The 16,124-nt window shown below is 43.4% G+C and overlaps 1 protein-coding gene across 3 annotated transcripts in view; it reads left to right on the top strand.

The window, feature by feature from the left end:
* Positions 1–16,124, top strand: part of AK1 (adenylate kinase 1) — a 37,905-nt gene that overhangs the window by 3,103 nt on the left and 18,678 nt on the right. For 2 of the 3 annotated variants that reach the window (XM_029612379.1, XM_029612380.1), the window contains exons 2-3: positions 6,966–7,005; positions 12,158–12,193. In XM_029612379.1, the coding sequence (XP_029468239.1) occupies positions 6,999–7,005; positions 12,158–12,193 (43 nt within the window). In that variant the 5' untranslated portion in view covers positions 6,966–6,998. Of the gene's footprint in view, positions 1–6,965; positions 7,006–10,478; positions 11,486–12,157; positions 12,194–16,124 lie in introns of those variants that run through there. The other variant, XM_029612378.1, reaches the window with a different exon arrangement.

Raw genomic sequence — 16,124 nt, forward strand, 5'->3', positions numbered from 1 at the left:
GATACTTGTGGACTTTGCACCAATTTTCAAAGTGAAGTACATGTGCAATTTCACTTTGAAAATTATCCTAGGAAATCTACCTGAACATGTTTACACCTAACTTGTACGGACAGTTTTCTGGCGGAAAAATATAGTTCCAGAAATGGAAATGTGTGTAAGGGCAAATTCTTCTCCCCCCCCCCCCCCCCCAGGAATGCTTCATCACTGTAGCTAAAGTAAGCACATAGAGGTGGCTACATTTGTACTTTTACCCACATATTGGATGGCCAGTTTTCTAAAAATCCATTTCCATGTATAAAGCACTGGGGTTTGTTTTTTTTTGTTTTTTGTGGAAATGAGATATGCACACACAGGGCAACCATACACTCTATGTGCAGGGTTGTGCATGCAGGGCACACATGCATACACTCTATGTGCAGGAGAGTGAGATAGGCATGTACAGGATTGAGATATGAATGCTAGGTGGAGCACCATGAAACACATGCACACTGTCTGTGCAGGCCGATGAGGCGTGCAAACATTGCATGTGGGTAACTTTGTGTTCTTGAGCTACTAAAACTCTAATTATGTGATAAACATAGTAACATAGTAATGATGGCAGGAAAGGAGTCTGCCCAGCATGCTTCTTATGGTAATATCTGCTGCACTATGCATAAGGGTAGTCCGTGCAGTTATCTGCAGACCTTAATATCAAAAACCAAGCAACTGTCAAATCCACAAAAAATTACTGATATCAACATTTTTACTGGGTGAAGAGCCTTCTTGAAAATTCAGACAATATTGCCTGATTTGCTGTGCTTTTGGACTTGGCCGTAGAAGCAGTCCTGTGCTTCTTCCCTTATGTCTGCATATCAGTATCCCAGATCGTGAAAGTTGGGGCTTGTGTTGGTTGCCATCTGTATCTAATTCCCCTTCCTCATCCTCATTCTTCCCCCGCTATCAAAGCGGAAAGTGATGTTGCAGTTGCTTTAAAAGTATCAAGGCTTATTGGTTGAGGGTAGTAATCCCCGCACTTCTGCAAAGGGGAGCAACAGTTGCACCGAACAGGTTACCCCCATGCAGCTTTTTCTTCATTCCTGTTTTTCTAGCCTTTAGAGACCCACGGTGTGTATCCCATGCCCCATTGAATTTTTTGACTACTTTTTTTGTCACTGTGGACCCCTAAAGGCTAGGGGATGGAAATGAAAAAAAGGGTGCATGGGGGTAACCCGCTTGGTTACTTCCATTTGAAGTAATACAAAGACTTTCAGAATGTTATCGTGGTACTGTAGGAACAATAATAACTGCAGTAGCATGCCTACAAACTCGAACAGCCCTCAGTCCTCCATTTTCCATTCAAATGCAGAATGAAAGCCACACCCCCCACCCTGAGCAGCCCAGGATTAATCTGAAGATACATCAATGAGGGCACAACAGGGCATGCCATTCCCAATCTTGCCCAGCAGGGGGAGTCTATGTGCCTGCACAAGACACATTAAAAGATTGGACAAGAGCAATTGAGCATTTCATAAGATTAGATTGTACACACAGGCAGCTCTTGCCACACTGCACGCTGATGAATGATTTGGCTTTTGGCAGAGAATGGACGCAACCTCTAAATAAATCAGGTCCAAAATTGTTTTGGGTGTGATTTGTTAAAGGTTTCTCTTTATAATTTAATTTACAAATGTTTAAGCCCCCTTAGCAAGCATTCCAAAGTGCGTTACACACATCAAGTTATAAGGTAATATATAATTCCTACAAGATCCCTTATGCTCACAAAGTTATTTAAATACCAAAGCATATTAAAGTCATTGCATAAAGAAACAGTACCTAATTACATAGCTGATTAGGTAAAAAGAAGACTCAAGATCCATTAAGTCCAACCTTTTGGTTGCCTGACAGCTCTCTCTGAGGTGATCTAGCAGATGATGGAACAAACACTTTATATCCTTAGCCAATTCTGCAGTAATGAAATCAGTTCATTCCTTACCCTAAATATGAAGATCAGTTTAAATTTATTTATTTATTTATTTTATTTACCATTTTTCAATACCGAACTTCATGACAAGCTTCATATCAGGCCGGTTTACATCAAACTTGGGGGTTAACTGAACAAAAAACCATATAACAGAAAGGCCGAGGCGCAGATACAAATAACAGGGAGAATGAACTTGGGGGCTAGAGTAGCCAGGAAATAAAGGACAGAAAAAAAGTTTTTTTTCTGTCCTTTATTTATTATATTTTATATAAATCCCGAAATGATGAACTTGGCTTATAGTCTTCCTTATATCCATCAATCTTTCTTTCAAATCTTGAATTCCTTGGTGTTATACTCATGATTGCTTATGGTGTTTCCCATGATGTCACCCATCTATGAGTGAGGTATTGCTTCCTCTGAAGTTGCTACATTCTATATTCCCTTGTTCTGTTTGCTTTTTCCAGAGGTAAAAAGATTCCCTATGAAATTCCTTTGTGTGTACAATCTAATCATATAAAATGCTCAATTGCTCTTGTCCAGCTTGGACAATCTTTTAATATGTCTTGTGCAAGCACATAGACTCCCCCTGCAGGACCGGTTGCAATCTGCAGCTCTGGACACTCATTCCCTCAGCACCTTCAGACTGTTTCGATTCCTTTCCCAAGGGACAATGTAAAAAGCTGAGTGTTAAAACTGTGTGCTGAAATTCAGCACATTGTGTCTTATCACACACTAACATTTTTTTAAACTCCTGCTGCAATAAACTAATTGTGTGCTAATGCATTGGGAGTTAAAAAAAAAAAAAAAAAAAAGTACATAAACCAGAAAATGTGCATAAAGAAAATGCTCACGGAGTGTAAAGACATGATTCATGCACATAAGCCATGTTTTCTGCACACCAAAAAAATTGGTTTCTATGCACAAAGCATGAATAAAATCCCAACTGCAAGTCCTGGCACCAGAACTCCGCTTCTGTCCCTAGACTAACATTAGCCGTGGAAACTTTACTCTGCCTCGAACTTGGAGTTAAGTTTCCAGCGCTAAGAAAACATGAAGTAAGCTAACGCAGCTCTTTGTGTGGGGGTGGGGATGGGGGTAGTAATAGCTAATGTCGTCATTAGCATGGGATTTGCAAGAGAGGGCACTAAATCAGTGTGCACATTTCTTGTGTGCAAAATTCCTTGCCTCATGGGCAATAAAGTTTGCACATAAAAAATGTGCACACAACTGCAGATTAACCTATGCGCACTACCCAAAACATCCTGTTATATTGGCCCCCGTGATCAGGACTATGAGGCGATCTCTGCCTCCCGCCATGCCTTCATGGGAAACACAAATTTAATAAAAGCTGGTAATCTCCTGGCAATGCCTTAGCACTCTAGGTGACTTACAGTCTCAATATAAAATTACAATAAACAGATAAGGAACAGAGCAGATATTTGTTTTATTGGAAAAAGTCTGAAGGAGTTGGACTGGGAGTTGATGCTTATTGTGCATTGATTTTTATCATAACCGCTTAGAGGAGTTTTCTTGAATTAGTGGTTATCAAGTCAAAATAAATAAAAATAAAACAATTCCAAGTTCACATTTCTAAAATTATGTAGAATTAAGAGTCAACAAACAATTTGTAGTGATACCTTTTTATTGGACTAACGTAATACATTTCTAAAACCAAATACACATTACTCATTCCCAAACCGACAACGCACACTGCAGAATAATTTTTATAACTCATGGGCACTGTTACTGCTGATCTTACTTTGCTTTCTGAAATCACGGATTAGTGTTAATCAGACAGGCTGATGCAATAAAACATGCGGGAGAGCCAGTGCGAGAACCCGCTCTCCCGATGCGCGCCCAGGCACCTTTCCTGGGCGCGCGATTTTGTATTTAAATTAGGGCCCGCGTTAATAAGGAGGTGCTAGGGTGTACCTAGCACCTCCTTATTAGCAGAAGCAGTGGCTGTCAGTGGGTCCAACAACCGATGCTTAATTTTATTGGCGTCCGTTTTCGAACCCACTGACCGGCAGGCAGATTTTTTTTATTTTGGTGCCTCTGCCTTAATATCGTTATGATATTAACTCAGAGGGTGTATAGAAAAGCAGGGGGTTTTTTTTTTTCTGCTTTTCTGTACACTTTCCTGGTGCTTCCTATGGTTAACACCTGCCCTTAGGCAGGCATTAATTTCTGAGAGTAAAATGTGCAACTTGGCCGCACATTTTACTTTCAGTATTCTGGGGTAATAACTAATAGGCTCATCAACATGCATTTGCATGTGGTGAGTGCTATTAGTTTCGGGGTGGTTAGCTGCACGTTTTCCATGCGCTATTACCCCCTTACAGTATAAGGGGTAATAATAGCACGTCTAAAACGCACGGCCAAACGGGGGCTAAACTGTGTGTTCGGCTGAGCGCACCATTCAATATCGGCCTGAGAGCCAGAGGAGATATTGGTAGCTGTGGGGATGGTTCCTACCATCTTGATCAGAGAGATGAGAGTGCAGGAAAGGGTGGGGCAGGAGAGAAAGGCAACAGGGAGGAGGATCCTCACAAACTGCCTCTGTTAGTCCTAGTGGCCATTTTACTACCTTTTCTAACATTTGGATACCATTTGTGAGGATGGGGCCCAAAAACAGAACCTCAGACTCCAAGTATGGTCTGAAAAATACTTGATAGGATGGAGTCTCTGTAGGATGCAACAGCTCTTTTAAAGGACACGCAAAGAAGATGTGGTAGTGCTGGAGCTTACAAGACTTCATAGGGCCTTCTTTAGATGGGAAGAATCCTCCTGCACTTCCCCATCTTTTGCTGTTGGTCCGTTAAGGTATCACACCGTACCAAGATATGTTTCCTCCAGGATCAATATGGCCCCTAGAACTTCTCTCCAGTGGTAGGATGATCTTATTCCTTGCTTCTAACCCCTCATTTATCCTTCTCTGGCAGCTGCTGCTTTGCTTTGCAAACTCCGAGTCTCTTATGACTATTTCCTTAGTAGTGTTAGCAAGCATGGTCTCATTTCAAGTATATTATACCTGCTTATTCTTAGATACCAAATGCATTACCCTATCCTATGCATGTTATGTGCCAGGGTACTGCCATCCCTCTGCAAACTCAGTCTTGCAAGTTAGTTATACTGTGACACAGCTTGGTGTTATCTTCCAGTAATGGCACTGTTACCATTTACTATTCTATCAGAAAACATGAAACACTTCCAGCACAGAACCTACTGGAAATGTGCAATTATGATTCACTGAACTCCCCTTCAACCAATTCCTAGGGGTGTGCATTCGTTTTGAACTTAAATGTAAAACGCTACTTTTTTTTTTTTAACTTAAAAAAGTGATGAGGCGAAAACGATCGGATTTCCAACTTATTCAACATAGCTACTTTTGGCCAGCTTGGGGGTGTCAGGAGGCCCCCCCCAAGCTGGCCAAAAGTTCCTTTTGGGTCGAACGAGGGGCCCGGAGCGAACCCGCGGGGAATCACGTGATGCCGCGTCACTCCGACGTGACGCCGACGTCACGTGCTCCTCGCAAAGGAGGTCAGAAATGGCGTCCTGACCCCACTGGACCACCAGGGAGTTTTGGTAAGTCTTGGGGGGGGGGGGGGGGATTAAGGAGGGTGAGGGGTTTAAATTTTTATTTGCACATATGGACATAGACTCAACTTATGGAATTCTCCATATGTCCATATTGACCGCAAATGGGACCCCCTTTCGACTTATGGACTTATGAACATAAACTTTTGCTCTGCACATCTCTACCAATTCCTTACCTCTTTGCCAGTGGCATCCATAAACCCCCATCTTCTGCAACTGAGAATCAGTATTTTAAAAAGTCCGGTAGTGTTAAAGCATTAGTAAAATTCAGATTAATTATACTAGTCTTATTTCTGACATGTTTACTGCTAATTGTTCTTGAAAACTCATTGGACTTTGTCTATGAAAACACACATATAATACTAGGGTGTGCCACAGCCTATCTGTCCTCTGCAATCTCACTACATGCAGTGATGAGATCTCGTGTTACCAAATGTGATGTTAGCCCCCTCATCGCTCCCTCTCTTTTGGTTCAGGTACACTAACAGGGTTGTAATATAAAGTGCAATTAGATGAGTTGGAAACATGGCGTGCACCAAGACCGGTTGTAAATACTGGGTGCACTGAGAGGCTGGCATCAATGAAGCAATTGATATGGGGAAAGTGACTGGGGGGGGGGAAGGTCTGAGCTATCTGTTTGGCATGGAGTGCTTAGACAATTCAGATCCAGAGTACGCTGCAATAAAGGTTAACAAATGAAAGCAACAAATATAAAAGGTGATACCTTTTCTATTGAACTAACCTAATGCATTTTGACTAACTTTGGAAAGCTAATACATTAAAGATAAGAGTCAATCCACACACAGACACAACAGGGAAGACGAAGGTGTCACCTCTGTGGGGAAGCTTTTTCTGGAACCAAACACTGCCTCAGTGACCTTATCAACAGGATAATTAAAGGACAGCTTTTCAGGAATGCAAGACTTTTGAAGTTAAAATGATCAGGCACTTCAGAACTGACAAAAAAGGACTCTCAGACTTCTTTTTAAATACATTTATGAAATCATGAGCCACAAAATTGTATATCCTGTCACCTTCCGATTACCCATCAGAACTCTGCCCCCTACCTTTCAATCTATCACTTGAATGCCTTTTATCATTCACTTACATTTCCTAGTAATGTCATCTCTTGTTTGTTCAATTCTGACCTGAGGAAGAGAGCATTAGCTCTCGAAAGTTAGTCCAGAAATGTATTGTTACATTTTTATTGGACTATCATCTTATATATTTTTTGTTTTTGTTAACCTTTACTTATGTGCATTCAAATGGACTAACATGACAGCCACACTGGTTTTTTCCAGAATATGCTACCTTTATTAGAGTGCCAACAATTACACAAAGGAAAATGAGTTTGCCTATAGAAAACTCAGAAATCACCTGGTATTAACAAAACTCTTTTATTTTTCAGACTGAAGGTTTTCTTTCCAGTGATCTCCAGAGAATGGCAGGTGAACACTGTCTTCCTTCCTGCATAGGCTCTCTAGATTTTGTCCTCTTCTCATCCCCCTTTTTTATGCTTTCACAAACTGCCTGCTAATGTTTTTCTGTCTAAGGTGTCTCTGCAGTATGCAGAGTCGGATGTGACTCCCATTTCCTGGGGGTGTCCCTGCATTGTGCAGAGTGTGATGTGACTTCCATCTCTTGGGTCTGTCCCTATAGTGTGAAATGAGATGTCACGTCTTTTCTTGGAATGTTACCCAATTTTAATGCTTCAGTAAATTCCAGGGCTTGGTAAAGGTCTCCTGTAAGAGATTGCAACAGTTTGGTCATTCGGGGTCAGAGGTATTCAACATTTTTCCATAAACACAAACTGGAAAAACTCTTTAGAACAGGGGTTGGCAACGTTTTTTTGGCCAATGGCCAAAAATCATGTAACATCTCCTTTGAAGATGTTGGCATGTGTGAGGGATATGACAAATCCTAACGCTTCTGGGGCCCAGATTCTGGGCCCCAGAATTCTGGTTGTCGTACCCCTATTCCCACCTACACAAGCTCTTTCAAAACTTGTAGTCCAGTTGTGGTGATCCCATTGCAGCCAGCCCCCAAATTTTGAAAGTGCTTGCGTTGCAGACTTTGTATGGGTGGGAGGAGTGGGGTTCTAGCCAGAATGTGCTCATGTGGCACCATGTGCAAGGTTGCTGATTGGTGTCTTAGTATATCTGGTCTTTAATGAGAGAGCTGCTGAAGGTGGCCTCTTCTATAAGCTGTAATTTTAGAAAGCAGTAAATGCACACCCAGTCGGGGCATCTGGCTTGATTCCATGCCTCTAGCACCAAAGAATGCCTGTAAGTAATTTTAGAATGTGTAGCTCCACTCTCTTCAGTTCTCAAGTGCAACCAGATGTTTGCAAAAGGAAAATATCTTTAAAGTACCTAAAAATTCTATCTTACATTTCACGGTCTAGGAGCGAATCTACAGTTGGCAATGGCCAGTGTGAAACTGTGCTAAGTTACAAATGTGCTAGAGATAATAGTGCCATTTTTATTTTTAGGTCTTTGTCAGAAGGGGCAAACGGTTGCATTATGCTAATCCCATCAGTTTTCAGTGGCTTCTGTAATTCTTTCCCATAATATTTCTAGATCTATCCTAAGTCCCATGTAGTATCACAGACATTGTTGTGTGGTCTGTTTTGCTAGAGAATGTTCCCAGGACAGTGGGTGTATAGGGCGCACGTGGCATGGGTGATGGGTGTTCAGAGTGAGTATTACAGGTGACGAGTGTACACAGTGAGTTGTGGCAATGAATGCAGAGGATGACTACAATGTTGGCAGTGGGGGAATAGGGTGAATTTGTCCTGGGGAGTGGGTGATCCATCTGACAGGCTGATGCAATACCATGCGCTTAGGCTAGCGCACAGGTTAACCCATGGTTGGATGCAAGTTTTGGACATGTGTCCATAATCCCTTATGCAATAAGGGGACTAGCGCGTCCAAACCAGCACATAGCTAATAGTGCTCATCACATGTAAATGCCATGTTGATGAGGCTATTAGCCAGTACCCTCTTATGTAAAAACTAAACGTGCGCCTGCACACACTTTTTTACCCTCAAAAATTAAAGCTAGTCCTTTTCTGTGGTTCCTCTGACTTAATATCGTGATGATATTAACTTGTCGGAGGAACCACAGAAAGCAGCAACATGAAGAAAAAATTTCTTGCCAGTGGTCAGGTTAGGAAAACGGCCACTCGTGTAAAATTGAGCAACCATTTTCCTAACTTGCGCACAGCCATTTCTCCTGGGCACCCAATGCCATGGATGTGCTAGGGATACACAAATTTTCCCTAGTGCACCCATTTTAGCACAGTGGCTCATTTGCCTATTGCATCAAGTGCCCAGGTGATTGTGCATACATTAAAAAAAAAAAAAGTGCATAAAGTTTGAACGCACGTTTTTAGATGTCTGTATTGCATCGGCCTGTGAGTGTGATAAGAGGCACTGTGAGCATAGGATGGCAGTGTTGTGACAGTGAGTTTGTAGGGCATATATGCTGTAAGTAGGAAATGCATCAGGTGAGTGTTCTGCAGGTGGTGGATGCACAGGGTGATTGCATCTCCGATAACATGTGCACAAGCAAATGCATCAGTGGAGGTCAGGGCACCGGCTAAGCTTGCCACAGATCAATGCACAGAGTAAATATAACAGGGATGACGGGTGCCTAGGCAGAGTGTGTAAAAAGCACACAGGATGTGCAATGGTTGTACAGGCAGACTGTTACAGGCAGTAGGTGCACAGGCTGAGTGCTCTGCAGATGCGGGGGCACAGGTGAGTGGTCGCAGTGGGTACACAGGGTGAAGTGCCACAGATAGTGGATGCAGAGGGTATTGTTACTGAGTGCAAAGAACTAATATATTGTGGGTAGTGACTCCAATCTCCTGCAGGTGTCCTCTGCAGGGTGCAGAGCAAGGTGGGACTCCCATCTATTGGGGGTATCCCTGCAATATGAAGAGTGTGATGTGACTCCCATCTCATGGGACTGTCCCTGTAGTATGAAATGAGGTCGTTGCCTTTCTTTTGGAATGTTACTCAAGTTAATGTTTCAGTAATCTTCAGGGTTTGGTCAAGGTGTCCTATAAGATATCTCAAGTTTGGTCACGCAGGGCCATAAACACAAATTAGAAAAATTCTTTAGTACAGGGATTGGTAATATTTTTGGCCAAGGGCCAAATACCATGCAACATGATGGTGATGCATAGGATGTAAAACGTGCCATGTGTGATGGGTATAGAGGCTGAATGCTTTGTGAGCATTAGGGGCATAGGGTGAATTTATTATAAGCCGTGGGTGCACAGGGTAGTCACGCTTGAATATTTAAAAAAAAAAAAAAAAAATGTCATGACACAAGATACAAAAGGTGAGTGCACTAGTGGTGACAAGTGCACAGGGCAAGTGTGTTGTGGCAGAGGCTGCACAAGATGAGTATCTGGCTGGCTGCGTGCCTCCAGGGTGAATGTGCCACATAAGATGGATGTGACTCTCTAACAGTGGGAGGGTGTCCGCTCTCCCTCCCCCTTCTAGGTTTAACCCTTGTGCCCACTCTGGTTTTCTCCACTTTTATTTCCTCATCCCATCTGTCTCTTGTCAACAAACACTGCTAGATGGGGAAAAGCAGCAGTAGAAGATCATGCTTCCCTAGGAGAGAAAGAGCACCCACCTCCTCCGGAGAACCTTCCACAGCCAACCTCTCTTCTCCCCGGAAGTACCTCTCCCGATCCAAGAGAAATTTCCCCAACCTCTCACCATGATCCTGTCCAGAGCTGCCCCCTATGAAAACCTGCCTCCTCTCCCCGCGCCCGCCGCTGCCTTTATCACTTCCGGCACGAGAGGGCAGTGTTTCAAGCTGAGCGGTTTTCTGAGACGTAATTATCCCCATAGCAACCGCTTCTGCCAACGGGAAATCCAGGGAGCGCCCCAGAGACCAGAAAGCAGTCGGTGGGAGAGAGAGAGGGAGCGTGAGCGGTGGCCAGAGGCATCCAGGGAAGGGGGGCGAGCCCGGAGACATTTAGCGAGAGATACAGAGAAGGGAGGGCAGGAGAGAGAGAGAGCGCGGACAGGGGTTGGAGACGTCCAAGGAGAGAGAGAGGCAGAAGGAACGAGGGCAGGAGACAACCAGGGAAAAAGAGAGAAGACGGGAGTCATCCAGCCAGATTTACAGAGAAGGGGTTTCAGGAAGCAGAAAATAAAGCCACGGAGAGGGACAGGAGACATCCAGGGAGCGAGAGAGGAGACGGGAGAAAGTCAGAGGGGACGAGACAAAAGGTGACATCCGGAGAGAGGGGACAGGAGACGCTGAGAAATAGAGGAGACATCCAGAGGAGCAAGGAACGGGACAGGAGACATCCAGTGAGAGAGAGAGGGCTCGGAAGGGCAGTCAATGGGAGGGACAGAGAGAGAGTGAGAAAATAGGCAAGAAACATCCAGGGAGGGAGGGAGAGAGAGAGAGACAGGGCCCAGGAGGCAGTCAGTGAGAGTGAAAGACAGGAGGTGCAGGAGACAGGACAAAGAACAAGGTACATTCAGAGTTAGACAGTGACAAGAGATAGTCAAGAAAGAGAAAGGGTAAATAATAAACTTCAGAGTGGGGAACAGGGAAAGACACTGGATTCAGGAGGCAGACAGCAAGAGAGAGGGTGGGAAAACGAGACATTCAGGAAGGGTGGTCAGGAGTCATCTAAGGATACAGGTATCAGGAGATATCCAGGCAGAGAGAAGAAGAGAAGCTTTTCAGATAGAAAGAACAGGTGAGATCCAGGGAATGAGAGAGGGGGCCAGGAGATAACTTCAGAGAGGGGACAGGAGACATACAGAGAAGACTAGAAAGAGTAAACAGACAAGATAAGGACTGGAATAGAGACAACTAGTATTCAAAGAGAAAGACAGATGGGATCCATTTGTTCTACCAGAAGCAACAGTAAAGTGCAAGATACAGCAGGTACTGTGAGACCCAGGGTTGTAGCTCTGCTTCAGGGTGAGCCAGGGGGACAATGGCATTGATGACAGAAGGAATATTATTTTTCCCCCTAGTACTACCAGTATCACTCTGCTTTCAAGGAAGAGGAAGAACTATTCCTCCTCCAAGGAATATAGCACCACCATTAAGGGGCTGTTATACCTTTTGGGTAAATAGCATAGCACCTGGGGGTTTGTTTCCTCTGCAAGGGTTCTAATAGATGTGTCTGCATAAGGCTCAGTGAAATTGCCCTCTCAGGGATCTACTATTCTCTCACCGCATGTTTTCCATGGAGGAATCTCTCATTTCTCAGTGACTTGACATTTTATTTTAACAGACTTTGAAAATGCACCCTTTCACTTGCCACACTTTTGAATACTGACAGTAACTCTCATTCTGTATGGCTGGAGTTTATCAGAACTTTTCTGGTGTTTCATATCTGTCTGAGGTTTGCTTGAGAATGACTTCCTTTGCAATACAGGTGTAAAGAGGGTAACTTTTCCCCTTGTTCTCCAAAATGTCCTTCCTAATATATTAAAATCTAACCGACCAATAGGCCCAGTGAAAGTTTAGACAGCACTGGCAAGGGAATAGTAGTGCCACTTTATATTTGACTTCCCTGTTGCTAACACACTTTCATTTGTTTCTTTCCAGAAAAACTGAAGAACAGTAAAATTATCTTTGTGGTTGGTAAGTTGGTATCAGTACATGTTACAAACTTTAAATACAAAATATATTTTATGGGGACCATTTTCAAACTGTCCACTTTGGAGCAAAGTCTATGGGTACTTTTTCCCTGTGGATTTTGTGCCAAATTTCCAAGGGAAAGTACCTGCATAGTTTCCTTTTGAAACTTGCTCAGGTACAAAAAGTACACAGACTTGTATACCTCCTTTTTATGCAGGTGGAGTTTTCATGAAAAATAACATGTGCAGGTTTGAAAACTAAAATGTATACATGCTATTTTCTAATCCTGCTCAAAATACACCCCTGGGAGCACCTTCCCTAAATGTGCTGAAGGTCTGTTTTACAGACTTACCATTTATATTTGTAAGCAGACTGAGGAAGGGCAATGTTGGGACAAGCATTTTATGTGGGTAAATCGCTATTTCCCTGTGAAAGTGGCTTTGAAAATTGCTCAAACCCCCCTCCCTCCCAAAAAAAAACCAAAAAAAAAAGAAACAACCTCCGAGCATAAAAGGGGAATATGCAGCTGTTCTAATTTAAGGCTGCAAACTGCATGGAATACCAATTCTGATTCCATAGACTAGACCCAGGCTAACATACATATTATGCTCCATTTTGAATTAGTTTTACCGGTATTGCTCTGTTTCTGTAACGTTCTTACAAACATTAGTACTTTTTTAAATCAAGCTTTTTGTTAGAGGAATCTATGAGTATGCTGCATTATCGTGATCAGTTTGCCTGTACTATAGGATATTGGTTGTTGTAGTCCCTGAGCTATTTTTATTTGTGGTGGTGTTTTTATGCTTCGTGTTTACCATTGTATTTTATTTTTACTATGTGACCAGCTAGAAAAAAGCTTTCTTTGAACTAGCAGGCTATAAATGTTCAATAAATGAATAAATAGTCTTTGGAGCCAAAGATCAAAGGGAGATCATGTCAGATCTCATCAATTTTTTTGACTGGATAACCAAAGAATTAGATGAGGTCTTAGATTTAGTAAGGTCTCAAACTCTATCCCACACAGAAAGCTCACAAATAAGCCTAAGTGTGCGTCTTAAGGTGGTAAAGTGATAGACAACAGAATAAATGTTTACATGAAAAGAAGGGAATTTCCAGTGGAAGGTCTCAAGGATCAATCCTGGGGCTTGGTCTGTTCAGTATTTTCATATATGATAGTGTAACGTGTTCGGTAGGAAAGGTTTAATTTATGCATTTGCAGGCCTAGATCTGCCAATAGAAACATTAGGCCTAAACATAGGGTGACAAATAGCTAGGGGATAGTAAGCTGGGTGAAACTGTGCTGCCGATGCCACCTTACCCCCTGCTCACGTGGGGGCCAAAGCATGTGACTAGAATGGATCCACAGACTTTAGTCCTGCTGACCACCATTCTCTCTGGCAATACCTGTCACATCTGCTGAGGCCAACATGAAGAGAACAGCAGCTGTGCCTCAGACTACATCCTCCTCCTTCTCTGCTGCTCAGAGCGTAAGTGCCGCCTTGAACCATAGTGCTGCTCTGCTCAAAACAGAGGTCGTACTTCAGATGGCATTGTCTTTCTTTTTAAAGCTAAATGCTACTTACTCTAGTAGCTTTATTACTCCCTCCAATGATTATATCAAAATGAATTTGTATACATATAAAAGGCAATAGTCTGCTCTTTCTTCCTGTTAGTCTCAGCTGTTGCTATGTGTGAGCACTTGAGGCAAGTGGTGTGTATTTGCACAAATTGGGGAGCAGAAGACCTAACTCGAGGATCAAACCACAGACCTTCTACGTAGCACTGTCACTGAGCCATCATTCTGGCCCTCTATTTAAATACTTGTCTTTCCAATCCAAACTCCAAATGAGTTACAATCAGGTACAGTAGGTAGGCTTACAATCTAAATGTGTATTTGTGGCAGTGCCAGCAACTGGGTTCCATTCTGGTTAAGTTGGAACACATCCCATCAGACTAGGCTCCTCCTTCCCCAAAATGTTCTCTAGTTCTTAACAAATCTAAAGCCCTCCTCCTTGAACCATCATTTCATCCATGCATAAAGACTCTGGAGCTTAGTGTGCTTCTAGGTTTCTGTGTACTGAATTGGGAACATTTCTGAGAAGCTACCCTGGAAGTTCTGGATTTCAGTCTCCTATCTTGCTTCCAGAATCTCCCTTTGGTACCTTCCTATTTCATTGGTACCCACATATGCCATGACAATTTGCTCTTCTCTAGCACACTTTAAAATCCTTGCACAAGGCAGGCAAGTTACCAAGTGATTCTCACAGGTATCAGCCACCCAGTTATCCATATAACGATGAAATATTCAATTACAATGGCACTCCTATCCATGTCATCCTGGGTGCACACGTTTGGAGACTTATCTTTGGTGCAAGAGGATAATGGAGAAACTTAAGAATCTAAATATGTATACCCTGGAGGAGAGATGAGACAGCAGAGATATTCAGATACCTGTAAAGTATTAATAGTGCACAAGAAGTAAACCTTTTTCAGTGGAAAGGAAGTTCTAGACCAGAGGGTTCATGATATGAAGCTCCCAAGAGGTAAATCAAGAAATATCAGGCAGTATTTTTTTCATAAGAATGGTGGAAAGCCCTCTGGACAAGCCCTTACTGTCCTTTGGCATGTGAACAGCTGACTTCTCCACCTCCATGATCGTGCAGTGCTGCAGTTGATATAAAACAAGTAACTCATACAGCAGAAGGGCTACCCCCACTGAGGGTGGCTGCCCATAGGCACTTATGTACTCTGTCTATTGGTAAATCTGGCCTAGCCAATAACAAGTTTAAAGGTTCAAGTAAAAGACATTTGAGAGGAGGAGAGGTGAGGTCCAGCTGTGGTGGAAAGTTCCCAGTTAAATTCCTGGATTGCATCTTCCACATCCTGGGTTAGCTGGGGCCTGGGATGCTGTGCAGGCAGCGTTCACAGCCCATTGGGGAAGAAAGTCATGTCATTAAGGGCAACACCTGGGGTCAGATTTAGAATCTGTGATGGTGTTCTGGGAAGAGCCCTGGTGCATGTGTTCCAGCCTGAGGTCCATTGCTGTAATGATCAGACTAGGAACAGTGGGAGGGTCTATTAAAATAGGGTAATGATCCCAGGGTGGTTGCTAATGGCACCAGGATCCCAGCACTGGATCTGAATGAACTGGAAGAAGAAAGGGGGAACATGTGGGGGAACCAGTGTTGGGTTGCATGCTTATCTACCCCAAATATAAGAATCTGATGGGACAGGTCACTTTTTTTTTTCAGTGGTCATTTACTATCAGGCCGATACAGTAAAGTCCGCGGGAGAGCAGGCGAACGCCCACTCTCCTGCGTGCGCAATTCACTATGCAAATTAGGCCCGGCGGTAAAAACAGGCAAAAGGAGGCACTAGGGACACTAGCGCGTCCCTAGCACCTCCTTTTGGACCGGAGCGGCGGCTGTCAGCGGGTTTGACAGCCGATGCTCAATTTTGCCGGCGTTGGTTCTCGAGCCCGCTGACAGCCACGGGTTCGGAAACTGGACACCGGCAAAATTGAGCGTCTGGTTTTCGAGCCGTGGGCCAACTTCAAATTTATTTATTTATTTTTTTTACTTGGTAACTTTCGGGACCTCCGACTTAATATCGCCATGATATTAAGTCGGAGGGTGCACAGAAAAGCAGTTTTTACTGCTTTTCTGTGCACTTTCCCAGTGCCCAAAGAAATTAGCGCCTACCTTTGGGTAGGCGCTAATTTCTGAAAACAAAATGTGCGGCTTGGCTGCACATTTTGTTTTCTGAATCGCGCGGGAATATCTAATAGGGCCATCAATATGCATTTGCATGTTGCGGGCGCTATTAGGTTCGGGGTGGGGGGGTTGGACGCGCGTTTTCGGCCCCTTACTGAATAAGGGGTAACGCTAAAGCGTCAAACATGCGTCCAATAGAGGGTTAACAGTGCGCTCTGTCG

Source organism: Rhinatrema bivittatum, chromosome 8 (assembly GCF_901001135.1).
Source record: "Rhinatrema bivittatum chromosome 8, aRhiBiv1.1, whole genome shotgun sequence".
Classification (NCBI taxonomy): Eukaryota; Metazoa; Chordata; class Amphibia; order Gymnophiona; family Rhinatrematidae; genus Rhinatrema; species Rhinatrema bivittatum.